Source organism: Capsella rubella, unplaced genomic scaffold (genome assembly GCF_000375325.1).
Source record: "Capsella rubella cultivar Monte Gargano unplaced genomic scaffold, Caprub1_0 scaffold_4, whole genome shotgun sequence".
NCBI lineage: Eukaryota > Viridiplantae > Streptophyta > Magnoliopsida > Brassicales > Brassicaceae > Capsella > Capsella rubella.
In genome coordinates this window covers 569049-596536 of record NW_006238920.1, presented here as the reverse complement: position 1 = coordinate 596536, position 27488 = coordinate 569049, and the positions used below count along the sequence as shown (strand labels likewise).

The 27488-nt window shown below is 34.5% G+C and overlaps 5 protein-coding genes and 1 long non-coding RNA gene across 13 annotated transcripts; 2 read left to right on the top strand and 4 right to left on the bottom strand.

Annotated features, from left to right (window-relative positions):
* Positions 1–4041: 4041 nt before the first annotated feature.
* Positions 4042–5675, bottom strand: LOC111830926. Its single transcript, XM_023783775.1, has 2 exons — positions 5600–5675; positions 4042–4226 (listed from the first exon to the last, which is right to left on the bottom strand). Exons 1-2 carry the CDS (start codon positions 5673–5675, stop codon positions 4042–4044), a joined length of 261 nt encoding a protein of 86 aa, XP_023639543.1.
* Positions 5676–10190: 4515 nt separating this feature from the next.
* Positions 10191–11464, bottom strand: LOC17890346 (probable signal peptidase complex subunit 1). The gene has a single exon (XM_006295262.2). The coding sequence runs from the start codon at positions 11336–11338 to the stop codon at positions 11063–11065; it is 276 nt and encodes a 91-aa protein (XP_006295324.1). The 5' UTR covers positions 11339–11464; the 3' UTR covers positions 10191–11062.
* A 382-nt stretch (positions 11465–11846) lies between these two features.
* On the top strand, positions 11847–16108 carry LOC17888100. Of its 8 annotated transcripts, none has more exons than XR_002834368.1 (13): positions 11847–12116; positions 12603–12680; positions 12812–12896; positions 12994–13181; positions 13277–13352; positions 13468–13536; positions 13627–13775; positions 13856–13944; positions 14125–14230; positions 14470–14542; positions 15581–15629; positions 15752–15813; positions 15962–16108. It is a non-coding gene; the product is annotated as an uncharacterized LOC17888100 (long non-coding RNA). The 8 variants fall into 8 exon arrangements; XR_002834364.1 differs by having other exon boundaries at positions 15328–15629; XR_002834369.1 differs by having other exon boundaries at positions 12652–12680; positions 15328–15813.
* On the bottom strand, positions 16038–17410 carry LOC17887663 (peroxidase 17). The gene is made up of 3 exons (XM_006295435.2): positions 17054–17410; positions 16776–16967; positions 16038–16703 (listed from the first exon to the last, which is right to left on the bottom strand). The coding sequence occupies exons 1-3, from the start codon at positions 17252–17254 to the stop codon at positions 16110–16112; spliced, it is 987 nt and encodes a 328-aa protein (XP_006295497.1). The 5' UTR covers positions 17255–17410; the 3' UTR covers positions 16038–16109.
* Positions 17411–20649: 3239 nt separating this feature from the next.
* Positions 20650–22841, bottom strand: LOC17890498 (pentatricopeptide repeat-containing protein At2g22410, mitochondrial). Its single transcript, XM_006293725.2, has one exon. The coding sequence runs from the start codon at positions 22780–22782 to the stop codon at positions 20707–20709; it is 2076 nt and encodes a 691-aa protein (XP_006293787.1). The 5' UTR covers positions 22783–22841; the 3' UTR covers positions 20650–20706.
* Positions 22842–23061: 220 nt separating this feature from the next.
* LOC17888772 (tRNA (cytosine(34)-C(5))-methyltransferase) lies at positions 23062–27125 on the top strand. The gene is made up of 15 exons (XM_006295605.2): positions 23062–23304; positions 23379–23467; positions 23637–23703; positions 23796–23911; positions 24097–24163; positions 24252–24300; positions 24442–24527; positions 24609–24868; positions 24967–25022; positions 25121–25206; positions 25290–25382; positions 25476–25752; positions 25831–26339; positions 26438–26672; positions 26754–27125. Exons 1-15 carry the CDS (start codon positions 23119–23121, stop codon positions 26954–26956), a joined length of 2379 nt encoding a protein of 792 aa, XP_006295667.1. The 5' UTR covers positions 23062–23118; the 3' UTR covers positions 26957–27125.
* Positions 27126–27488: the final 363 nt, after the last annotated feature.

Here is a 27488-nt window from a genome sequence, read left to right as displayed (position 1 = left end):
CTTTTTTTTTTAACCTTTAGTAAAACTCTCCACATAAATTGTTTTAACTTTGGTCTCGTGATATGTGTTGTTTCATACTTTGATTTCTTGGTAAATCACTCAATAGTATCTATTCTTATATTCTATAATCTATCTTCTCCATTTTAAAAGTAGATGAGTAGTTTTTTATTAACTAAATCACAATGTTTATTATAACTCCGATTTTATAAATGTAATAGCAACCGGAGTTAAATTTAGGCCGTATGTATACATAATTATGAAATTAATTAATATTATTCCAAAACTATAATAAGTTCTTTTGAAATAAAATAACAAAATAGGTTAAATTCTGAGCCTACACATTAAATATTAAACCCTAAATTATACAATTTAAGTTCTAAAGCCTAAACCTTGATTTTACAACATGTGAAACCTAAATTCTTTACACTAAATATTTGATGTAAAAGTTACGATATTTTGAATAGCATATATGGAACTAAATTACGCACAATTAAAGATATAAGAATTCCCTTCTAAGTTTATATATAACTAAACCTTTATTTGATGAAATGAAATCAGAGCAATATAATAATAAAAAATACGTTGTTAAATAGCTACTACGAAGACTTTTTCCAACCCTCCCTAGTTGTCTATTATATTGCAAGACTATTGAGGCCTAAACTTATTATTTAATAGTCCTATTTTATTTCTTGCAATTATCTTTTAAACTAATAAAATATATGTAAACAGTATCATTTCCTTTTCACAACAAATATCATATTGATATAGAGAAAAAAGAATTTCTATGCTATTGTTACATGTTATATCTTAAAATAAAATAGTATGCTATTGTTACTAGTGTATATATTAACTTTTCACCCAACCAAAAAAAAACAGTGTATATTATATATAAACCTGACAAAGTATTTTAAATATATAATATGATAATAATATACTTTTAAGTTAGGTTTACGTATGCTAATAAATATCACGTGTCGTACTTATATATATGTAATGAATTATGTTAAAATATACCCAAAATATATATATAGTTAGTTGACATATTATATAACAATGTATATCTATATCTAAATTTTTCTGAAAACTGAAACATAATAATACATTATGTATAGAGTTTACATAATTAAATGAATCAGTTCATGTTTTAACCGATATATCCTTGCTAGGAAACCAACACGAGAAGAGAGAATTGTTTACTCATTATTATGGTTGGCGAAATCCAAATACTCAAACAGTAAATCTTATTTACCAAAACAACAGCTGACAAAAATTATCATTACAATTTGGATAACCTAATTTAGAAGTTTAATTCACAATTTGACTGTATTTTAGTGTAATTATTTTCCAAAAGATTTTCAGACATTGAAAGTCCCGGATGTAGAAAATCAAATGTTCATAGAAATAGTATAACAATGGGCATTGATGGTGAGACGTGTTCACTTCAATATAAACTACCAATATCATATAATATATTAAAGCATATTGTCCCAAATTTTCAAAGATGGTTGTATATTTTATTTTCAAAAATAAAGATGTACAGCTTCGAAGTCACATTTATTTTTGAATAGGAAAATTTGAGATGTGATCGTCAAGAATTGTCTCTTTCACAACTTAACTTCTGAATTTTTTTTTTCAATATTCTTGTTTTGGAAATTTAAAGTTGTTGCTAGTTTTCTCCTTATAGTTATCTTATAGTAATTTATTTTATCTAATAATTCATTGGACACAACTCAATTTAAACCAAACACAAAAAGTTATTTTAAGAGTTAATAAAAGTTTTTCATCGAAATTTATAAATTTCGAAATTACTTTTTTTTTTTGTGATTCAATTTTTGTATGATACTATATAAGTCTCAAAATGCCAAAAATGCGTTATAAATTATGAGATTTAGAGAAAAATACGATGTTTTATAATTTTAAAATTTAAGAAAGCATGAAAACCCCCATTTGGCACATAATAACATTTCCAAATGAAGAATAATAAACTAAAGAAAATCCTATTAAAATTACTTATAATATCATTTTAAATTATAACAGATATGCCTAAAAGGCTAAATTTCTCGAAAAAATATAATTTGAAAATTAAAATTATATAAAACTAAAATAAAGCATTGGTTCGAAAATTTAATTTATAATAAAGTTTATCTAATATGGGCACAATCCAATGTAAATTAAACACAAAAAGAAATGATTAATCACCAAATTATGTAATAAGCATACAAAAATTAAAAAAACCCGTTGAAGGAGTCAGGCTAATACGGCTCGTATCGGCTTAGCTTATTATTATTATTTTTCTCATTTATCTTTTGTCTTGTCTAAAAGTATAAAGATACGTGTCGGTTTATGCAAGTGGTCCAGAGGGAATAGTTCGAGTCAGCAAATTGATGGGACCTACTCTTTTTTATTTTCTTGTTTTTGCAGATATTCAAAGTCAAATAATTCGGCCTTTAATTTTAAAAAGGAAAAAAAAAACATTTTTTTGCTTAAAAAGAAAACTTTATTTGCTGTATGAAAGAAAATTAAAAAGGAGAAACTTTTATCATATGCGTGTGTCTTCTTCACATATGCACACAAGGTGTTACTTTTAATGTACTAGACTTTAATCATCTTAGTTTTAGAACGAAAAGAAAAAAAGAGTTTGAGCTCATGTGTATATATTTCAAAACATTCTTGTAATTCTCTTTTTGTAACACATTTCAAGATTGTTTACATTTGTATCATATCATATGTACAAAAATATTACTCCTTACATTCTACAATAATAGATGATCTTTTAAATAAATGCATATAGATTCAAAAATTATTTAAATTTTGTTTAATTTTTTAAAAAACATCATTTAATATCTACTGAAACACAACTAAACCAATGAAAAAACAAGGGGGAATTTCAAAAATACCCCTTTTCCAATAACACTTTTTAAAAATACCCCTCTTTCTAATTTTATCAAAAAATCACTATAAAATTTAAAATTTATCAAAAAAATATGTATAAGCTTATATTTATAGACACAAACTATCTTTATATGTGTGTAAATTTATAAATATATATTTCATAAATACATTTTAAAACCTTTTAAAAATCATTTAAAAACCTTATAAAAACTTTGTAAACTTTTTAAAAACCTTATAAAAACTTATAAATGCCGTTTAGAACCTTTTAAAACCTTATAAATATTTGGATTTAGTCACGCAGTAGTAAAGATGATATTGATGTACCTTATCAACCATATAAAAGTTTATAATTTTTCATATTTGAAAAGGGGTATTTTTGAAAATGGATAGAAAAGAAGGGTATTTTTAAAAAGGGATACACCAAAAGGGGTATTTCTCAAAAATTCTCAAAAAACAATATGCAGAATATAAATCGATAAAAACCATAAAACAAGATTTAATTTTGCATATATTTGTGAGAAAACCATCTATGTTAAAAACAAATAAAATTCTAAAAGATCATCTGTATAAGAACGGAGAAAGTAAAATTTAGCAATGGATATTTTTTTTGTAATATTTACTCCCCAAAACATATCAACTTCAAATTTAATTTGTATTGTTATTTTAAAAAACAAATAAAATCTTAAGAATACATTAAAAATGCGATAAAGCAAAATTTGGATTAGGGTTTAGTTCTTTAAAAGTGTTTTTCATTTTGTTAATTTACTAAAGTCTTTTTTTTTAAATGTGTCAACAATTTTATAAGATCAATTCAAATAAACAAATGTTAGTTTACACACAAAGATTAACTGTATATAACATACTTAACTATTCCAGAGATATAAAACGATAGAATCATCACATTTCATTTTAACAATAAACCCACTAAATAACACAGTAACAAACTCGTAAAGAACTAAAATATAATATCACGCATAAATTGTTTTTAATTATATCACAGTTTATAAATTCCACTGTATAACTTTTGCAAGTAAACCTCAACCATATAATTATTTACCAAATTAATAACTACTTTAGAGTTTAGTCTTTAGCAACTAAAGTTATAAAGAAAATTAGAAATATTGTTTACGAAATAAAAAAAAAAAGGGTTTAAAAAGAAAGAAGAAAGAAGAGTCGCTGTCGCTCCGGTGAGGATTTGTCAGTGAGCGGCGACGTCTCGTGTTTGAGAGAGCAATGCAAATGGCAAATGCTTGTTGCTGTCTCCATCCACAGTACTCGCTTCCCACACGCCACGCCATTACCCTTCTTTTTCATAGCCTTCGATTTCTCTTTGACTTTTCTATCTATCTCATTTTTTTTTTTTACATTCTTAAAAAAAGAAAAGAGTTTTTGTTTTTCTTAACTTACGTCAAAAAATAATTAACAAAAATGTTTGTGAAGGAATGTAAAATGATTTAGAGCTCATCTTTACCAAATTCAAAACTTAATTAATTAGCAAATGTTCGGATTTTCTATAAATGGAGTGTTTTTGTAGAATATATTATTGAATGTATCTGTCTTTATATTGTATATAGATTCATTTGGTATGTTTGTACACTGGTATTGTATAAACCAGTTAGTAGATTACATTTCTATTTTGGTTAAGGGTTTCGGTTTACCCAGTCTGAGTCTGTATATAAACCGCTCCATGTACATCTTTTCTAATTAATGAGAAATAAGATTGTTTTGTTCATTTGGTGAAATGGTATCAGAGCACAAGTGATCCTAACAAACTTTTTTTCTCATTTCGTTTTCTCAGAAAATCTTCGATTCTCGAGAAAATTGCTTCGATTCTTCATCATCTTCTTCACAAATCCATCGCTAACTCTGTTCTTCGGCTTCGTCTTCCTAAATCGCAGCTCCGTTTGGTTGATTTCGTCTGAATTTGACCTACGCTTGGAGCAATGGGGAAACGAAACTGCAAATCCACTTACAGAGCTAACACGCCGGATCTGCTAGATAACACATCGCCGAGATCTCGCGAGCCACCGTCTGGTTCTCATCAAGCTCGCCGTGACTCCGATGTTCACGAAACTTCACGGACTCGAGAGGTGTTCTCCAAGCGCTCTCCACATCACTTCGAGGTATCCGATTCTCCTGATAATGTTCACAGTCCCTATCATCTTCATAGCTCAGATCATCCTGGATTAGTTCTCACTTCCACACTCTTAGACGGAACTAATTACGGAACCTGGATTGTTGCTATGACTACGAGTATAGAGGCTAAGAACAAGCTTGGTTTTCTGGATGGTTCTATCTCTAAACCTGATGATGATGATCCTTATTGCAAAATCTGGTCTAGATGTAATAGCATGGTTAAATCTTGGCTGCTCAATAGTGTTAATCAGGAGATCTACAGTAGTATTCTATATATTCCTACATCTGCAGAGATTTGGAAAGATCTTCACACTAGATTTCACAAATCCAATCTTCCAAGATTATATAAACTAAGGCAGCAGATTCAATCCATGCGTCAGGGAACAATGTCCCTATCATTGTATCACACACAAACTCAAGCTCTTTGGGCAGAATTGAGCAGTCTTCAAGCTACAGCTCGCAGCATAGAAGCCTTGATTGCCGAAAGGGAAACTAATCGTGTTATAGACTTTCTTATGGGCCTCAATGACAACTATGATACTGTGAGGAGTCAGATTTTGATGAAGAAAACACTTCCATCTCTCTCTGAGGTGTATAATCTCCTTGATCAAGAAGATAGTCAGAAATCTGCTCGTCTCACTTCTCATAGTAACATCACTCCCTCTGCGTTTCAAGCTTCTACCGGTTCAGTTCAGTCCAATGCTGTTGCTTCAGGGCATCAATATGTGAGTGATCCTGTTTCTCAAAAAAATAGACCAGTTTGCACTTTCTGTGGTAAAGTAGGACATGTTGCTGAGAGATGTTACAAGAAGGTTGGCTATCCTGCTCATTTCAAGTCTAAGCATAAAGCTAATGGTCCATCTACTCCTGTATTGGCCAATGTTGCAATTGGTGAATCTTCAGACTCTCTCAGTGCTTCTTCTGATGATCTTACTCCAACACAGATTCAACAGCTTATGTCTTATCTCAGCACCAAACTTCAGTCTCCTAACACCATCACCAAACCTGAAGTTCACTCTGTCTCAGCTTCTGCACCTTCTTCATCCACAGCTTGCCTCATTTCCGGTAATGTTTATCCCTCTATCCATTGTTCTTTTCCGGAAATGCTAGGCCTTATGTCTGTTCTGTTAATAGCAATATCATTGCTATTAACGCTTGGGTAATTGACTCAGGAGCTTCACATCATATCTGTCATGACAGAACTTCTTTCTCTGAATTTACTTCCCTTTCTAATAACACTGTTTCTCTTCCTACTGGTGGTCTTGTGAGCATTGTTGGTATAGGAACAGTTCCTTTGGGTAGTTCTTTGACTTTACATCAAGTTCTTTTTATTCCCCAGTTCAAATTCAACCTTCTTAGTGTCAGTTCTCTAGCTAAGAAAATGGGTTACAAAATCTGGTTTGATGATATTTCTTGTGGAATTCAGGATCCTTCTCAGGACCTGATGATTGGGAAAGGTAGAGAAGTGGCAAACCTCTATTTTCTGGATATTGAGTCTCTTTCCTCACCAGGTAATTCCCTTAATAATGTTTCTATCTCTGCAAATGTTGTCTCTAGTCCTGATTTGTGGCATAAAAGGCTAGGTCATCCATCTATGTCTAAGATTTTACCTCTGCAAAACATCTTAGATTTTCCTAAACAAAAGCTTAATAAAGAAACACATTGTAAGGTCTGTCATCTTTCAAAACAAAAACACATTCCTTTTGTTTCTCACAACAATGTTAGTAATAAACCTTTTGATCTTATTCACATCGACACATGGGGTCCTTTCTCTGTTCCTACTCATGATGGTTTCAAATATTTTTTGACCATTGTTGATGATTGTTCTAGAGCAACTTGGGTTTATTTACTTAAACAAAAATCAGATGTTTTACAAGTTTTTCCAGCCTTTGTGACAATGATAGAAACTCAATATGACACAAAACTTAAGGGGGTTAGATCTGACAATGCTCCAGAATTATCTTTTAAAGACTTATTCCAATCTAAAGGCATTCAATCTTTTCATTCCTGTCCTGAAACTCCACAACAAAATTCTGTTGTGGAGCGAAAACATCAACACATCCTCAATGTGGCCAGATCTTTGTTATTTCAATCTCATATTCCTCTTCCTTACTGGGGTGACTGTATTTTAACTGCAGTTCACTTAATAAATCGTACTCCTGCTCCTATCCTTAATGATAAAAGTCCTTTTGAGGTTCTTACAACTAAACAGCCAGATTATAATCTTTTAAAAACTTTTGGTTGTCTTTGTTATGCTTCTACCTCTCCCAAGAACAGACATAAGTTTGATCCCAGAGCTAAAGCTTGTGTCTTCCTTGGTTATCCATCTGGATACAAAGGATACAAGCTCCTTGATCTTGAGACTAATGACATTTGCATCTCAAGACATGTGGTTTTCCACGAAGAGCTCTTTCCTTTTGTTAAATCAGATTTGCCACAGGATAATCACAACTTTTTTCCTGATCTGATTCAACACTCTCCTGTGCCATCTATCATCTCTGGTGAAGATGCTTCTGTATCTTCTCCTTCTGTAGAGGTTGAGCCTTCTGCTAACCCTATACCTGATGTTTCTGAGCCTTCTGCTCAAACATCTCACAGGAGAACAAAACAGCCAGCTTATCTTCAGGATTACTACTGTCATTCAGTAGGTTCCTCAACCATTCATGAAATCGCTCAATATCTTTCTTATGGTAAAGTTTCTCCACTTTACTATTCTTTTCTTGTTTCCATTGATAAAGAACTTGAACCCAGAACCTATACTGAGGCAAAGCAACACAAGGTTTGGTGTGGTGCCATGGCTGCTGAAATTGATGCTCTTGAGGTAACTCATACATGGGAAATTTGCAGTCTTCCAGCCAATAAAAAACCTATTGGTTGCAAATGGATCTTTAAGATCAAGTTCAATGCTGATGGTAGTATTGAGAGATACAAAGCGCGGCTGGTTGCAAAGGGTTATACTCAAGAAGAAGGTGTTGATTTCCATGAAACCTTCTCTCCTGTTGCTAAGCTTACATCTGTCAAGTTTTTACTTGCTATCTCTGCTATTCATGGTTTCTCCATTACTCAACTTGATGTCTCAAATGCTTTTCTCAATGGTGACCTTGATGAAGAAATTTACATGAAGTTGCCTCCTGGATATGCACCAAGTAAGGGGGACTCTCTTCCCCCTAATGCTGTTTGCAAGCTTCAGAAATCCTTGTATGGTCTCAAACAGGCTTCTCGACAATGGTTCCTCAAGTTTTCTTCTACACTTACTACTCTGGGGTTCTCTAAGTCATACTGTGATCATACATGCTTCTTCAAGATAACAGCAACAATCTTCTTATGTGTGCTGGTATATGTTGACGATATCCTCATTGTGAGTAACACAGATTCTGAGGTAAATCTTTTAAAGCAACAACTTCAGTCCTTCTTTAAACTCAGGGATTTAGGGCCTTTGAAGTATTTTTTGGGATTAGAGATAGCAAGATCAGCCTCTGGCATTACTGTTTGTCAGCGTAAGTATGCATTGGATCTGCTGGATGATACAGGCATGTTAGGTTGTAAACCAACTTCCGTTCCTCTCGATCCTCATCTCCAACTTCGCAAGGATACTGATGATGAGTTGGTTGATGCAAAAGCCTATCGTCGTCTTATTGGCAGGTTAATGTATTTGCAAATAACTCGTCCTGACATAACTTTTGCTGTGAATAAGCTCAGTCAATATTCAGACGCTCCACGCAAAGTTCATCAACAGGCTCTTCATTCTGTTCTCGCCTACATCAAAGGCACAGTGGGACAGGGCTTGTTCTACTCAGCCAAATCTGAGTTACAACTTATTGGCTATGCTGATGCTGATCATGGCTCTTGTAAAGATTCTCGCAGATCTACTAATGGCTACTGTTTTTTCTTAGGCTCATCTCTCCTTTCTTGGAAGTCTAAAAAACAGCAGGTTGTTGCCAAATCTTCTGCTGAAGCAGAATACAGGAGTTTATCTTTTGCATCAGATGAATTGCTTTGGCTCACCAACTACTTCAAGGAATTGCAGGTCTCTTTGGTAAAACCAACTCTCTTTTATTGTGATAACATGGCTGCAATACATATTGCTAATAACCCTGTGTTTCATGAAAGAACAAAACATATAGAACGTGACTGCCATAGTGTTAGAGAGCGATTACTTGCAGGTTTGTTTCAACTGATTCATGTCCCGTCAGCTGAGCAGCTTGCAGATCCATTCACCAAAGCTTTATATCCTGCACATTTCCATAAACTGGTAAGCAAGATGGGTCTCATTAATATCTTCTCCCCATCTTGAGGGGGACTATTGAATGTATCTGTCTTTATATTGTATATAGATTCATTTGGTATGTTTGTACACTGGTATTGTATAAACCAGTTAGTAGATTACATTTCTATTTTGGTTAAGGGTTTCGGTTTACCCAGTCTGAGTCTGTATATAAACCGCTCCATGTACATCTTTTCTAATTAATGAGAAATAAGATTGTTTTGTTCATTTGGTGAAATATATTATTGTCTTCTCTCGTTTGTATACGTAACTTGTTTGATTATGGTTTCTTTTTCATTTCTGTTTAGATATTTTTAGTTAACTATCATACATACAACAATGATCTCATCAAAACTTTAGATAAAACATTATATATGCGTCAATCCCCAAAAATGCTACGATGGTCAATGTCTCAATGCATGCAACAAACCGAGCAAATAAACACAACGCACAATAGAAAATGACTACGTCAAACTCTTTACAAAACCTTTTTGTAATCCCCAAAATGCTCATATTTAGTAAATTATCTAATGACAAAACCTTTACAAAACCAAAGAAGTTTGTGTTGCTGTCACCAAAAATGTCTATGGATGAAGTTAAATTAGAAAAAAACAATGATTTTGGGCTTTAAACAGATCCTTTTATTTTAATTTTTGGGCTGCTTAACTCAGTTAAGGTCCAAGTATAAAAAGACAGACAAGAAAAGACAAATCAGACAGAGAAAGTTCTACCAAGTTAGTTCTCTCGAAAAGAATCTCATGGAGTCAATTTGTTATGTCCATTAGATAATTCTGAAAGTAGTTTTCAGGTTCCAAAAACCATTAATCCTCGCAAGGTAATCTAGTTTAAGTACTGAAACCTCATTTTCCCGATCATTGATAGTGACACTAGCCAAGCGTTGAAGATAAGTTTTGTCATAACTTGTATATGATTGTCTCTAGAGTTTGAATAGTTACAGTATATTGTATTCGCCTCTATTGTTGATATACATGATGTGTTTTGTTGAGATCCCATGTAGAGATTCTGGCTATGGCTACTTCCAGAAAGAGTAGCTGACTTGTCATTTCGTTTGCAGAAGTTTATGACCTGACACTCACACTTGCATCTTCCTTCTCCGCAGTATCGGATTTGGTTTGGGGGCAGAGGTTATATGCCCAATCGACTTTGAGATGGTTGATTCTCAGGTCTCGTTTCCAACAAAGCACTATACCCACCCATCACCAATGCTCATCATCATAACTCATAAGCAAAGACAATAGTTAGAGCTCACTACCTTTAACGGGACAGAGGACCATAACCCTGGCCGTACTTACCTATCTGTTTCCCGGAATCCAAACTCATGAAATCATCTATCCAGAAAACTAACTATTTCTACTTTGGCAACACTCAAGACTCAATGACACCAAAAAGATCAAATCACAAGGCTAGCATTGGTTTTTGCTCACAGTGTCATGTGACATCTTCAAAAAGATTGAGAATTTGGTGATTCAAAAGAGTTCATCTAAACTGTCTTATGATAATCTATCTACACAATTCAGTAAAATCCCCAGATTACAGCCTAATACATTCAAGTTTCTATCAACACAACAAACCGATTACGTCAACGTACCACCACAGATTCACAAAAGCAAATTATTTGGCAAAGAACAGAGATATGATAAGAATCGAACCCAGAAAATTCAATTCGTAATTAAGATTCAGATCCAAAAATATCTCAGAGAAACAATACAATTCCCAGAGATAGAGAGATAGAGAGATACAGAATCAGACCTATTTCTTAGAAAACTTCTTCTTCGGAGCAACGACAACTTGTGGTTTAGGATGCTTCTCAGCCTCGCTCGGATCTAACCACTTGAGAGGATGAAGATTGTAGAAAGGCCAATTAGGTACAGTGACAAGAGTCGTGAGAACAACACCACCGGCGTAGATCAACATCATCGTCCTGAACGATTCCGTTGTATAGCCAACAACCACCGCGACGACGCCGGAGATCACCAGTAAGATCTGCATCAGCTGCTCCACCCGTTTCTGTCCTTGCCAATCCATTTCCGATTCGAATCAAAATCAAACGAGAATTTGGATGTTTGTGAAAGCTTTGGTACCGAATCGAGAAACCCTAATTCCCACAGCACAAGGATCTGATCTCTCTCGCACTTGAACAAGACGCGTCTAACATAACGTATTAACGTTTATGACCACGGAATCGGTTTAAACATATACCGGGAAATTGATGACGGTTATATTTCTCCTTAACCGGTTTAAGATGGGTTAGTATTAGTTTAATTTCCAAATCACTTGTTTTAAACTAAAAGAAGAAGAAGAAGAGAGTTATCTCGTTTTCGGAAAAAGATGACAGTTTAGTTACCGTTGTGATAACAGTAACAAATCTCTCATTGATTTCCTTAAAACTCAAATTTTAATATGACCGTTGCGATTCATATTTCCTTTTCTTGTAAAACCTCTTTATTAATTTACTTTTATATTAAAATTCTCTCTCTCTCTCTCTCTCTCTCTCTCTCTCTCAACTTAACGCTTCTTCTTCTTCTTTCTTCCTTGTACGAGAAAATCAAAATTCTCTATTTCTCACTTCTTCTTCTTCTAAACCCTTAAACCAAAAATAAACTAATCTCCTTAGTTCGTTCTCTTGTCGAACCACAAAGCCGATCCATCTTCTCCTTGGATTCTCGATGATCGGGAGATACGTAACAGGGCGATCAAAACGGTGCTGAGTTAGTGACGTGGTGGAGATCGAGGCTTTTGGCTCCTCTTCTTCAGGTTCCTCATGGCGGTGCTCTTGCTTCTTCTTCTTCTTCTTCCCTTCTAGGTACCGCTCTATCTCTTCTTGTTACTCAGACTTGGAATTTTCCTCTTGGTCTTGTTGTTGATTGATCTCTCTGGTGTCTTAGCGTTAGTTAACCTTTTATCCAATTTTAGGGTTTTATTAATTATGTTATCAATCATCATCCCTTTTGCCTTTTGGAATTACAATCTTTTGTTGTATTGCTTTATTGATTTGATTTGTGAGTTTCATTGGCTCCCGGCCATAATAGAATCACATGTCTGCAACATACATAATTCAATCTCAGAGGCGTAGTTTATCAATCATGTTGTTGGCCTTATGCTTCACGTATTGTTATTAACTTATTATTATTCCTCTTTTTGGTTTTGTAATAAGTTTTCGTGATTCTCAGTCTTATGATTCTTGTATTGTTGGCCTTATATGATGCTCTGTAATGCTTTCGTGATTCTTATGATTCAAGTATTGTTGGCCTTATGATTCTCCCTTCTTATATGGTTTTGTGTATTTCAGTGTTGGAATTCCTCTTTTGCTTAACTATTACAAATCCATTGATTTGCAGACAAAGTTTCAGACCCTTGATAGGAGGAGGTATGTTTGTTCTTGGTGGGCTGTCATGTTCTATCTCTGGTGTCTGAATATCTCTTAAGCGTGTGGCTTAATATAAACTTGCATATTGTTCAATGGGTTTGTATGCTGATGCAAGAATCTGTTTGGCCTAGGTATCGGCTTAATGAAGAGAAAGCTGAGTGGATTATCTATGTGACAGATGCTGGCCAGCAGGAGCACTTTGATAGGTTCTTCAAAGTATGTTTGATGAATAAATATTTTTACACTTGTGAAATGCTCTGTCTTGGTTTAGACTGTCAATCGTAACTTTGCTTGTCTTGTCACTCTGAATCAGGCTGCCAGACAAGTAGGTTGGCTTCCAGAAAATGATGGAAACTTCCCCTAGAGTTAGCCACGTTAAATTTGGTGTAGTCAAGGGAGAAGATGGCAAGTGGTTTAGAAATCGTGACAGAGAAATAGTCCATCTAGCTGATTTGCTAGATGAGGCCAAGACTCGAAGTAAAACTGCCCTTATTGAGCGAGGTATCTAACTTTATGTTATCACTCTTTATGTTTTTGAATCGTTGAACCATTAACTTCTTGTGTTCTCATTCTTCCTTTATATGTTGTCCACTCAGCTCTAGCTAAAGACAAAGAATGGACACCCGAGGAGCTGGACCAAACAGCAGAGGCAATTGGATATGGTGCGGTGAAGTAAGTATCATCTCTATACTACTGCTACTGACATTAGTAATTTCTATTGAGCACTATATATCTTCTGTTTTTATGCTACAGCTAACTTGGTGTTTTGTCTAATTTTTTTCCAAAGTATGCTGACATGAAGAAAAACATATCGACTGATTATAGATTTAGCTATGATGAAATGCTTAGTGACACGGTACTGGAATTTGGCAGCTAGTCTACATATATGCATTTATGTAGATATCTACACACACTTAATAAATATTTGGTCATATGTCATGAGCAGGGAAATACAGCCGTTTACCTTCTTTACGCTCATGCTCGGATCTGTTCGATCATCCAGAAGTCTGGCAAAGACATATGTTACCTAAACTGGAAGCCATCAATGTTGCTGCAAAAGAGACTGGGGTCTTCAGTGCCTTCGTTATGAGATCAGTGAGTTAATTTCCTTTTGAGTCTTTACTGGTGTTTGCTGGATACCCTTTTGGCCTTGTATCTAATACATGTATATCCAGGGGATATCATGCCTCCTAATGGAGTGAGAGTTGCTATGGAAATTCAAGCTGAAGCTGTAGAAAGAGAGCCCAGATTCTAAATTCTGAAGGTATCCTTGATAGTTTATGTTCTGGGATTGAAACTATGTGCCTGCTAGGCTGCTACTGCTCATTTCGTTTACATTCCTTGATCAAAGCTACCAATTTCTCTTTTTTAATTTATTTACAATTAGAACACAATAAATCCTGCTTAAATTGTTCCTCATAATCTGCTATACTAACTTTAACAGGAGAACGTAAGCCCATATCAACAGAGTTGATGACTTGATGATAAGAAAAGTTCTGTAATCCTGGAATCAGAAGCTGCACAGATGGACCAAGTCAAACGAGCTCAAGGTTAGCATTTAGTAAGCATTTAAGTTTGGAAAACTTAGGTGTTAATACTGTTTTATTCGATTGTTAGTTACATAAGTGTTTATTGCTCTACTTAACCCTTGAAATGTGAATGCATTATACCATCTAATATGCTTTCCCGTAAATGATTCTCTGTAGATTTTGAATAAAAATTTCAGTGGCTTATTGAATTAGTGTCAAATGATGAAATCTCTGATGTGTTTGTTATGTATTATGTGTAGCAAAATTCGGGAACGGCCACTGTCTGAGCCGCCTCAGGATACTTGAGATATGGGAGATATCATAGCCTTGAAGGTATAACTTTTCTAAGTTTTTTTTTAATTAATAATAATAGATTTTGATATATTTTTATATCTTCTAAAATATACATAAAAGAAAAAAAGATTTTATATATTCCATTCCTATTTTTTTCTGATTTTAAACTATCAATATTTTTTTAATCAAATTTCAAGTAAACAGTTTTTTATTTTGAATAAATCAAAATAGTTTTTTTTTTGGGTTAAATCTAAGTGTTAAATTTACTTACGTTGAAAACAAAATGGGCTGAACATCCAGTCCATTTGTGGTCCGTCAGAGGTGTATAAGTTCAACATGTTTTCACGTAATGTAAATTTAACGCTTAGGTTTAAAGGCTTTTTTTATAATGAATATTTTTAAGTAAGTTTTGATTTTCAACGACAACGTCATTATACAAAATGTTTTTATTTTTAAAAAAATATAAATGTTCCATTTGTGGTCCTTTTGTTTAAGGTCTTTTTTAATAAAAAGTTTTAAGTAAATTGTTTTGATTTTTTTAACTAAATTTGTCATTATACACTTCAACTCATTAAACTCATTAATACCCATATTTTCATGAGTTGGAATGGTTTGACATCCCTAGCTTCAAGTTTTAAGGGTTTTTACAATTATTTTGACTTATAACCAAAAATTTTCATCATACAAAATATTTTGGAAAAATATCAAATTTAGATACGTTGAAATAGAATAGCAAACTTTTCATAGCTTACGTTATTATATAACATGTGTTTCTTTGGTTTTATGGCATTTGTGAGAGTTGAAATCCACACGTACACGTTCAGGTTTACAAGAAGAATTGGGGGATCTTTTTGCTTGATAAGAACTTAGATTCCTCCGCAAACCAAACATGCGGTGATACTTGCAAAGTGAATAGTTGCTCGAAATAGGAACAGTCGACCCCATTATTCGAATCTGAAGTTCACAGTCGTTTAATTAGTCTGTGCAACTATGCGCCCGTTATGCTGTATCCGTTTTCAGCTTGGTTATATACCAAACTAAAGTTCGAATCGAATCTCACATATTTTCCGTTTTCAGCTTGGTTAATGGGCCTTCAGCAGATGACTCTTCATGCCATAAGTGTAAGGTTGGATTGTTATCTACCACCAAAATTTGCTAGTTACTACTATATTGGAATGACAAATTCAAATCTCAATTTTGTGATATTGCTCTAACCGGTTACAAGTACTAAAAGACTTTGGTGATTAGATTGAAGAAGGACAATACCAAACTAAAGTTCTCTGCAGCCTCTAATCCTTGTAACTTGCAAGGTGTAAGCATCGCAAATTCTGCATTTAAGCTTCTTTGTGTACCTTAGAATTACATTTTTGGAACTTGTGAAAACAGTCGTCACTTGTATTGGATGCTTATGTTTGTTATAGAGCTTTACTGATTAGACATTGTTTCCAAATTCTACAGATAGAAAGGTGTGATCAGATCTAAGTTACAATTGCAGCTTTAACCACCCATTAGGAGAAGAACCAAGCAAGAATCGTTGGCATAGTAAAAGATTTTGCATTTACTAATATCAGACTATCAGTCATAAGTTTTTCTCTCTTTTACCAATTCAAGACTCAAGCAATACATCAATAGGCCTTCTATTAGCAACCCTACAATTATACCTAATCTCACCAGGCCTCCCAGATTGCAGATCACCCATCTTGATCATCCCTTCTTGAAAAGCCCTAAAGAACTCATCTTGGTCCTCGCTAAACATCTTCACATACTCTCTCGTCTCTTGAGTCGTGTACAAAGTCTGGTCAGAGTTTAGAAACCCTCTCCCTGAGACCAAGTCTTTAAAGTACATATTATCAAAAACATGAGCCGTCGCGTCTAGATCTCCTGTCACGTTCTGGTCTACACTCAAAGGACAAAGCTTGTTGAGCTTGGTACGGTAACCGGTTTCAAGAGCTGGATCCGGTTTACCTGAACCGGACTGGTTATAAAGTCTGAACATGATCGAAAAGCACCTAGCTTGACCAATTGAGTGTGAAGCGGATAAAGCCACCAAGTCTTTTGTAGAAAGATTGAATCTTTTGAAGAGATCGATCAAGTAAGTAGCGTTGGCTCTTGGACTTGGCATTACATCGTCTGAATCTTTCTGACTCGCTGTTAAACTGTCTTTTCTCCCTAGCTTCACCTCCCAATCTGGTCCTCCTGTCTGGTTTTTCAAAGACCAAAAGATCACTAAAACGAAATCTTTAAATCGGGAAATTGATTGAATTGAACTTACAAGAGCAACGGCGTCACGAGAGGCCATGATAATGATGTCGGCACAAGAGACAGTAGCAGGACAAGCTTTCTCTAAAGCTTCTTTAATGTTGTCAACGACTTCGAAAGATCTCAGAGAGTTGATGTTGGAAAGTGCAAGTTTCTCACCAAGCATGTTTGGTGTGTCGTCAAGCAACACAGATGCATCACATCCCTGAGTTGAAATTCAAAGAATTTAAATAAATATAAAATCAAGAAACAGAGAGAGACAGCGAAAGAGAGAGATTGTGTTTTTATTACATTGACGAAACAGTCATGAAATTGGAGACGCATGACTGAAGCGACGCTTCTTGCTTCTTTCATCATAGCTTTCTTCATTTCTCTTCTTACGATGGATTCAGCTTCAGGGCATGACTGGCTGTAGAATCTTGGTCGGAGAATGTCTCCTCTGACCACCGTCAAGAGTGTTAGGTAAAGGATGAGATGGTGAAGAAGAGACATGTTTTTTTTTTCTTGCTTTCTTGTTCTTGGTGTTGTGTTTCAGTGATGATGAAGAAGAAGAAGAGACTTGTTTGTTGGATTATATAAAGAGGTTTTTAGAAGGTTTTTTTTTTTGGGTAAGTGAGTGTGGTGGTGGCTTTTCCAATGAATTAAAGAATTTTTTTCTAATTATGGATTTTGGTCCTAATGAGCAGTTAATGTTGGTCAATGGTCATTAGAATATTATGGCAGGTTCTTTATCAAAAAAACTAGTGTAACACACATTTAACTGATAAGCTTTTAAAGGTCATGAAAGAAGTTGAATGAATTTTTTCAACTTTTGATTTCAAGAAAATGAATAGTCCAAGGCACTTTTGACTTTTGTAAAACGAAATAAACCTTATCTTCTTCACATTTACGTTGGGTTGGCCAAATAATTCAAACTATATATCCCTACTATAGTAAAAGAGAAGTACACAAGGGATTCGGGTCGGGTTTTTCAAAAAATTCCGGGTTAAATTTCCAATCGGATATTTGCCAAATTTTTTGTTAAATATTTTCCAAATATTTCAATAATATACATCAGATTCCTATCATTTAGGAAACTATATTAATGTTAAAATATTTTAATGCTAAATAAAAAATATGTCTTATAAGGAAAATTTGTTTATGAATATAAAGATCTCAATCTTTTAAAAATATTCTAATTAGTATATTAATTTCTTATATGAAAAAACAAAAAAAAATTATATTTTTTATACGTTTAAATCTTTGATATATAGAAAAAAATAATTTAAAAATATTTGGTATAACAAATATAAAAATGCATCTAAAATACATAAATAATGGTAATATAATCAATAAAAATGTTAATTAGTTTGAATTAGTTAAATGTTTCAAAAAATAAAATTTGAATCTATATATATATGGCTATAAAAAACGAAAGATGTTATTAAATTAGTGTGTATGATTTTAATCAGAATAAAATCTTTATTATTATTTTTTATATTTTCTAATATATTAAATAAAAGATTTTAATCAGAATAAAAAATAGTATATGAAAAGAGGTTTCAAAATTATTCCAATCTTTATTAATTTGAATTACCTATAAAAAAGAATAATATTTTATCAGTAGCATAAATAATGCAAAATTATAGAGATCCATATATATCTAGAAATGGTTATATTTGAAATTTGAAAAAAAAAATATTTTGACAATCATTAATATATTTCAATGAGTAATACGAAAATATTTTGGATACAAAAAAATAATTCAAAATTTAGGATAATTATTATAATTAACTAAAAAAGACTTTCATAACAATATTTTATCTTTGTAATTATTAATCACTACTAACACAAAATCAGTCATAAAGAATATATAATATATTCCATAAGTTAGTTTAAATAAATTACCTTAAATTCTGAATTTTCCTTAAAATGTTCTAAACATATAGATTAAATTAAAGGAAATCACTTAAATTTTTTTAAAAGCTGAAAAGGTGTTTTCTATAAGAATTCAGAATCACTTAAACTCAAAATAGCTATAATCGCCCAAAAAATCGATACCCTCTCCTCACAATATATTGTCATACATTTGTTGAATAAAGACATCATTTTTTTCTTTCCAACTTTTACATTTTATTTTGAGTTTTTTCTTATGATTTATTGTTTACTATTTTTTCTTTTTTATCGTTTACTATTTTAGTTTATGATCTCTTATTCAATATGATGTATATTAATATTTCTATTTTATTTTTATAGGATACAAGTATATACAAATTTTTCAAACTCATATGTCTTATGTGATACATGTATATACAAAATTTCGTTTAATATTATACATTTTCATGATTCTTTTTAAAATACACGGGTTTTTGCTGATTGGTTTGTCACCACATACATTGTGAGTATATAATTTGTTTAATAAACATTCTTTTGTTTAGTTTATTAAAATATTATATTTAATTTACGAAACACACTTTTCTCAAATAATTGAAACCAAATATACATTTCGAAATAATAATTGTTGATACTAAAATAAACGAAATAATAACACATACGACAAAACACGTTAAAATAAAATAAACATGAAAATATTCTCCCACGCTGTAGCGCGGATCTGAACCTAGCACGGGTCTGAACCTAGCATACGTGACAAAGTACACATCCACGATAGTACTTATTCTCATACTTGCCAAATTCAATACCAACAATCCATTTTAACAATTAAAAATTTACATAATTCGGAAAAAACAAAACCCGACACTTTTCCTCCGCGCTGTAGCGCGGGTCCGGGCCTAGTTATACAATAAAAAAAGGACATTGTTTCAAATGAAAAAAAAAACAATTATGAATTTGCCATTTTTAGTGACATTTACGAAGCTCGCTATATTTGAAACGGTTAAACATACTTTTTACCCGTTATGTTTGATTTTAGTCGATTTTATTTTTTAGAATTTAGTATTTGGTATAAAGTATGAATTTTAATTCAAGAAATAATAAAAATATATATTTTAAGTTTTTAAAATGACAAATCTATAAAAGTTAGCAAAAAATAGTATATTTGTAAATTTAATATAGAAAAAGTGCATTTTATATAAGAATTCTAGTAGTATAAAATTATATTACACATCAAAATCTGATAGTATTTATTTTTGGAACGGAAAAGTGTCCTTTAACTAGTGGTTGAAACAATTTTCCAAATTTTAACAAATTACAAACAGTGTGCTCATGTGTTTGAAACACACCTAACATTGACAGAGGCAACATCCGTTAAAGTAATACTCAAAAACACAAAGCAACTAAAAACCAATAATTACTACAAGACTAAACAAAACTAACAAAGTTTAGACACGATGATTAACTTTTTAATCATGCCCTTATCTCTTTACTAAGTGATTGTGGGGGTGTCGTGAGATAAGAAGATTGTTGTGAACAAAGGAGGCAACAATATGAGCCATTGGTTCATATATTTTTGTTTGCAACCGAACAAATTGCCCTTTTTTTTCTTTTGTTGTTTATCTAAAAAGTGAGACTGAGACTGACACTGGAAACTGGTAGTCGTCGTCATCATGACTTTAGTGTTCGTGGGCACCGATACGTTTGTCCCCATCTATTATAGTATAAGGGCCGCACACAGACACACGGAGACACACCCACACATACACACACACACGTGATATATGACTCGGAGGAGGTATCTTTATCTAGTTTCCTGAAAAAGCCATATACGCATTGACATCGGGAAATGTGGAACGCACATGGAGTTCATTGTGTATTTGAGGTTCACCAAACCAATCCCATCATCACCACAAAAAGAAGAGAGGTTAATCAATAAATATTGACCTACATTTTAATCCATTTAATATGGTTTCCTTTAAAATGTGTTAGTAATGTTACATGGTACAAATAAATTGCAATGAGAAAAATTTCGAAGATAGAACAGAAGAAGTAAATTTTAAGGACAATGTTCAATGTATCATGTGTATTTGAAAGCCGAGATCATATACTACTTTTGAATATAGTACACTCAACGAGCTCCCCATATGTCTTCCAAGACAATGTAAGCAATCATATATCTTCTCAGATTCGGGTCTAGATTTATCCCTAACGATGAACTCAGCGATAACTCCGTTAACCACGATAGAACTACAACCGGGAATCTTCTCTACACCTCTTTCGTTCATCAGTCTCCTCGCTGCTTTTGCATCTTCAGACATATTAGCCTCTCCATACATGCCATCCATCAACACATAGATCCCGCTATCTGTGGGATCAAGTTCGAGAAGTTTCTCAGCTGCTTTCTTCCCCAATGCAACATTACCGTGCATCCTGCAACCGAATAATAAAGCTCCCCAAACTGCAGCATCCGCCTCCATTGGCATACTTTCCATGAGTTTGTCTGCTTCTTCCAATAGCCCGGCTCTTCCTAGAAGATCTACCATTATAGAGTAATGTTTCAATTGGGGATTTATGTTGAATCTAGACTTCATCTGAGAGAAATAATCACGGCCTGTTTGGATCAATCCAGCATGGCAACAAGTTGACAGAAGCCCTATAAAAGTGATCTCGTCTGGGGCTAATCCTGCATCAATCATTTCACTGAAGTATGATATAGCAGTGGATGCATCTCCATGAAGTGCTAAACCTCCGATTATCGCTGTGTATGTAAGTGTGTTTCTTGTTTGGATTCTGTGAAAAACTTTGAGAGCTTCTGATATGTTACCACATTTGGTGTACATGTCGACCAGTGAAGTTCCTAGTGCAACGTTAAGACTAAGATTATGTTTATCGATATAACGATGAATCCAAATGCCTACATCAAGAGCACCAAGCTGCGAACACGCAGAGAGGCAATGGATCATGGTGATTTCGTCAGGCTTAGTGTTACTTGTTTGCATCTCCTGGAACAATGCCAAAGCGTCTTGAGCACGTTTGGCTTGGACAGATCCACCGATCATTGCATTCCACAGCACAACATCTTTTTCTCCCATATCATCGAAAAGCTTCCTTGAAACATCAAGCAAACCACATCTAGCATAGCCTGAAACCATTGTCGTCCACGACACAATTGTTTTCTTTTCCAAGTTATCAAATATTCTTCGCGCCTCGTGAATATCTCCACATTTTGAGAACATATCCATCAGAGCATTTGCGAGAGGAATTGTCATCCTCAGTCCATTTTCTTTAACGTATTCGTAAAACTCTTTCCCAAGTTTCAAATTCCCCAACATTGCACACGAAGAAACCAACCCAATCATCGTAACATCATCCGGCTTAACTCCTTCAGATTCCATTTTCTTATAAACCTGTATTGCCTTCTCTGCCTCCCCAATCTTCTTATACCCATTAATCAAGCAATTCCAAGAAACCAAATCCCTCACAGGACTTTCATCGAACACCTTCCTCGCATTTCCCATTTCACCACAAGAAGCAAACATATGAATCGACGCATTATGCACATGACTAACCAATTCCAATCTAAGCTTAAGAACATGCCCAAGAATCATGTGGCCTAAACTATTCAACCCAAGATCAGAACAAACCTTAAATAAAACAGGGTAAGTGAAATGATCAGGTCTAGACTCACACTCACAGCAACCATGTCTCAGCATCTGCTTGTATACCAAAATCGATTCTTTAGGATCCTCGCTCTCAGAGAATCCTCGAATCGTTACATTCCAAGAGAAAGCGTTAGGGTTCTCAACACCTTTCAGAAGCTTCACACAGTAATCGAGAAACTTTGATTCTGACAACGCGCAGAAAGCAATTAACCGGCTTGAAGCAAATGGGTCTAGAATCAAGCCAGTGATTACCATCTGAGCTTGAATTTGCTTCAAATGGAACAAAAGTTTGCATTTTTCGAGCAATGAAAGAAGAGGGTTGTGGAGAACGAAACTGTGAGTGGAGTTCCAGTTTATGGGTTTTTCTCTGTGATGAGGAAGGGATCGTGTACGACGCTGTGAATAAGAGTATAACGAACGACTAGGTTTTGGTATGAGAGGATGAAGAAGAAGCTTGGCTTTACTCACATTCGATATGTTCATCCGCCGTTAATTGTCGTCGGCGATTTCGCCGGTAGAAGCTTCAGAAGAATTTAGATTTGCTAATTGCTAAGCAAAATTACTGAACCGAATTGTTTTTTGTCTAAAACCGAACCGAAATTAATTAAGCTGAAACTGAACCGAAATCTTAAGAATAATATGGGCCCTTAAACTAAAACCCTAAAGCCCATTAACAAAGCCCGGGAAAAAATAAGAAGGATCAAACACACTTCTCTTCTTCTTCAGTTCTTGTAGATTTTTTCTCGGAGATTTTTATTTTTGAATCCGGCGGCGGAAATCGAACTTTTTTTTTTGTTTTCTCCATCGGAAGCTGCGGCAATGGGAAGAGGAGGAAGACACAGAGGTCGTTCCCAGAGAAAAGATTTCAAAGAAAACAGAGAGAATGTTTGGAAACGCTCTAAATCCGATGCTACCGTTGATGGCTCCGATAACGCCGCGCCGGAACAAAAACCAACTTGGGAACCTATCGTCACTGTTAACCCTAATTTCGAGGAATATTACAAGGTTTAACAAACATATTCGCTCGATTCTGTATTTGATTTTGTTGTGGTTTTTAACTCTTGTGTGTTGTGTTGTAGGAACAAGGGATAGTGAAAGAAGAAGAGTGGGATTTGTTCATGGAGATTCTTCGTAAGCCTTTACCTGCTGCGTTTAGGGTTAACTCCAAGTAATCCTTTTTCTCTTCACTTTGTTATCTGTTCATAGTCTCAGTGAGGTTTAGGGTTTTAGGGTTGAGTTTCCAATGTTAAGTTTATAGCTGGGACTTGGATTGGTTCACGATTGCAATTGCTAACGAAATGCTTCTTTTCTTTGTTTCCCACTTTTACGAATCGCAGTAGCCAATTTCGCGATGAAATTATATCGATCTTGGAGAATGACTTTATGAAATCACTTCAGGCAGAGGTAAATGGAGTGTTTGTAATTGGCAATTTGTACTGTTTATCTATGATATACTCGAGAACGTAATAACTCACATATTGGTTTTGCTTGTTAAGGCCATAGAAGGTGGTGAATTGGAGGCTATTAAGCCCTTGCCGTGGTATCCAAAGAATCTTGCTTGGCATTCTAATTTTTCTCGAAAGGAGATTAGAAAAAATCAGACACTTGAGAGGTACGTTGTCACTAACATATGAATGCTTCTAGTCACTTGATATTATTAGAATGACCTTTTAAGATTACTTCTAGTTACTATAAAAAAAAAATAGATTCTAGTTACTTTGTTTATGGTGAAAGAACTAGTGTGTTTGTTTTGCTATACACATATACATGATGGGTTCTTTATTGTGGTCTTTTCAGGTTTCATGAATTTCTGAAGTTAGAAAATGAAGTTGGTAACATGACTAGGCAGGAAGCTGTTAGCATGGTAAGATAGCTTAATACTCTATTTTACCATTAATATTGCTCTTTAGTTACAAATATTTACAAAGTTTTGTTTAATTTTAATCTTGCAGGTACCTCCTCTTTTCCTAGACGTACATCCAGATCATTTTGTACTTGACAGTGAGTGAATTTCATTTGATATTGTTTTGAGACCTAAAAGTTTTCGAAAGAGTCAAAGAAGTATCTGCCTTGGGAAAAGAAGAAATGACCATGAAGGTATGAAGTCAATGGCTACTGATCTATTATTTTGATCTTTAACAGTGTGTGCTGCACCGGGTTCCAAAACATTTCAGCTGCTTGAGATTATACATGAAGCATCAGAACCAGGATCTCTACCTAATGGACTGGTTTGTGTTGCTAAACATATCTTTTATTTTCTATATCTGGTTTTAGGTAGATTATTTGATTGTTCTTCCCTTAATAATCAGGTGGTGGCTAATGATGTTGATTTTAAAAGATCTAACCTTCTAATTCACCAAACAAAGAGGATGTGCACAGCCAACTTGATGGTGACAAATCATGAAGGGCAACAGTTTCCTGGCTGCCGTTTGAACAAATCCCGAGCTTCCGAGAAAGGAATTAGTGAAGATATGCCCATTAATCAACTTGCCTTTGACCGTGTTCTATGTGATGTTCCGTGCAGTGGTGATGGTACACTGCGCAAGGCTCCAGATATCTGGCGGAAATGGTATCTTCACCTTTGCCATTTCTTCGCCGATGGCAATGTTACGAAGCAATATGTGGCATTGGTTCTTGAATTTCTTATTGCTTTTGGTTGCTGTACAGGAACTCTGGAATGGGCAATGGACTTCACAGCCTTCAGATTATTCTTGCTATGAGAGGTAATTGTTTTATTTTTTTACATGTCTTAACTAATTTTAATTGAATTGATTGTAGAATGACCAGCCTATTGTAAACATGTCTGCTTGTTATTGTTCAGGTTTATCTCTGTTGAAAGTTGGTGGGAAGATGATTTACTCAACTTGCTCAATGAACCCAGTGGAGGATGAAGCTGTTGTTGCTGAGGTAATATTTTAAACAGCTTCTTTATGTTTGATTATAATCCTGTTATAGCTGTGACTTCATAATAACCGTTGCTTTGAATTCAGATTCTAAGGAGATGTGGAGAGACTGTTGAGCTTTTAGATGTTTCCGATAAGCTTCCTGGTCTTATACGAAGACCAGGTCTTAAGAAATGGAAGGTCAGTTTCTACTTCACTAACAATTGAACAAACTCTCATCTCAAGAATCTAATGGGATACTCTCTTTGTTCGCTTTGTCTTTGTTTCATCCAGGTGCGTGATAAAGGTGTGTGGTTTACTTCTTACAAAGATGTTCCACAAAACCGGAGAGGGGGAGTTCTTGTTAGCATGTTTCCTTCTGGGAAAAACCTCAAGGACTCAACTGATGGATGCAAAGAAACAGATAGTTCTGCGGTGGATGTTACTCCTGATGAAGTAGCCGAGGAAGTCTCTGATCTTCCACTTGAACGTTGCATGAGGATAATCCCTCATGACCAGAACACTGGAGCCTTTTTTATCGCAGTCCTTCACAAAGTTTCTCCCTTACCAGGTGAACTTTCTCTTTTGTTGAAGAACTTCTGGTTTGTTACCTATGGTTCTGTATAACTTATCGATAGTTTTCTCACAGAATTTCAGGAAAAACCAAATCCAAAAAGGAACTCATCTACTAAGCCTGTGGACTCTACAGAAAACTCTCCAAGTACAGAAGCTATTGTTACAGTGGATACTGTACCAGATGAGAGTGCAGCGGAAAAAGTTATTGAAGCAGACCCAATCAATGAGAAAGATGATTTGGAGCCTGAGATGAATATAACAGAAGGAGAAAGCATCACAGAAGAGAAAGAAGCCAATTCGAGTAATGTGGGAGGCAAGCGAAAAGTACCGATGCAAGGGAAGTGGAAAGGCTTTGACCCAGTTGTTTTCGTGAAAGATGAAACAGTAATCAATGGCATCAAGGAATTCTATGGTATCAAAGATGAATCATTTCCGTTGCATGGTCATCTCGTGGCAAGAAATAATGACACAAGCAGTGTTAAGAGGATTTACTATGTTTCAAAATCGGTTAAGGAAGTTCTTCAGTTGAATTTTGCAGTCGGACAGCAGCTTAAGATCGCTTCTGTTGGCCTCAAGATGTTTGTAAGTACAACATTCTTTTCTCCACTTGTCATTTCGGTTGATTAAGTGTAAGCTGCAGAAGTGGAACTTAAGATTATTTGCAACTTATTGAAACACAGGAGAGACAATCGGCAAAAGAAGGTTCAAGCACTCTGTGCCCATTCCGTATATCATCTGAGGGACTACCTGTGATCCTTCCATACATCACCAAGCAAGCACTTTACACTCCAATGGCAGACTTCAAACTTCTTTTGCAAGACAAATCGATCAAGTTTATGGATTTTGTCAATCCACAGTTGGCCCAGAAAGCAACTGACCTTGTCATGGGAAGCTGCGTGGTGATTCTCCACGATGGTGCGTATTGATTGGTTCTCTAGTAGCTAATATTTTTGATCATGTAGGGTGTGATTTTTATGGTTTTGCTGGTAACGTCAGGTGAAGAACCCGCGAAAGTGAATGCGTCAACAATAGCCATAAGTTGCTGGAGAGGGAAGGCTAGTTTGGCTGTTATGGCCACTGCTGCAGATTGCCAGGAGCTGCTAGAGAGACTTGCCGAGAAAACACCAAAAACCGAAGGTGCTTCAGTAAATGGAAGCAATGGTGATTCAGACGGTCCTCAAGCTATGGAAACAGCTTAAAACCAAGTTCAGTTGTACCTGTTTTGTTGTCCTTTTTTTGATAAGTTACTTGCTGCCTTCAAATTCTTTTTCATATAAGCATTATCGTATGATGACTTTTGATGGAAAGACATACAAAAACGAAATATTTTGTTCTAAAACCTTTCCATATATTCAGAATCTGAAAGAACTAGGCTAGTTAAGAATGTTTAATCAAAGAAAATATATTTTGAGAATCCGAAAAAGTTGATTTTCTTCTTTTAACTGTAATGCTAATCACTGGAGAAGACTGCAACACATGTTGCTCTTAGTGCAAATTCTTTGCCATCTTCCACAGAAACTAATATCTGATTTTCTAAATCCGTCTTGTTACCAATCAGGATGATGACAATGTTCATGTCGGTGTGTGTGCTCACGGTTCTTCTGACCGACCATCAAGGAATGTGCTTAAAGCTTTCTCGTTTTGTCATGTCGTAAACCAACATTTCACCAACATCACCTCTGTAATACACACTTGTAACAACTCTGTACCTATTTAAAGAAAAAGAACAAG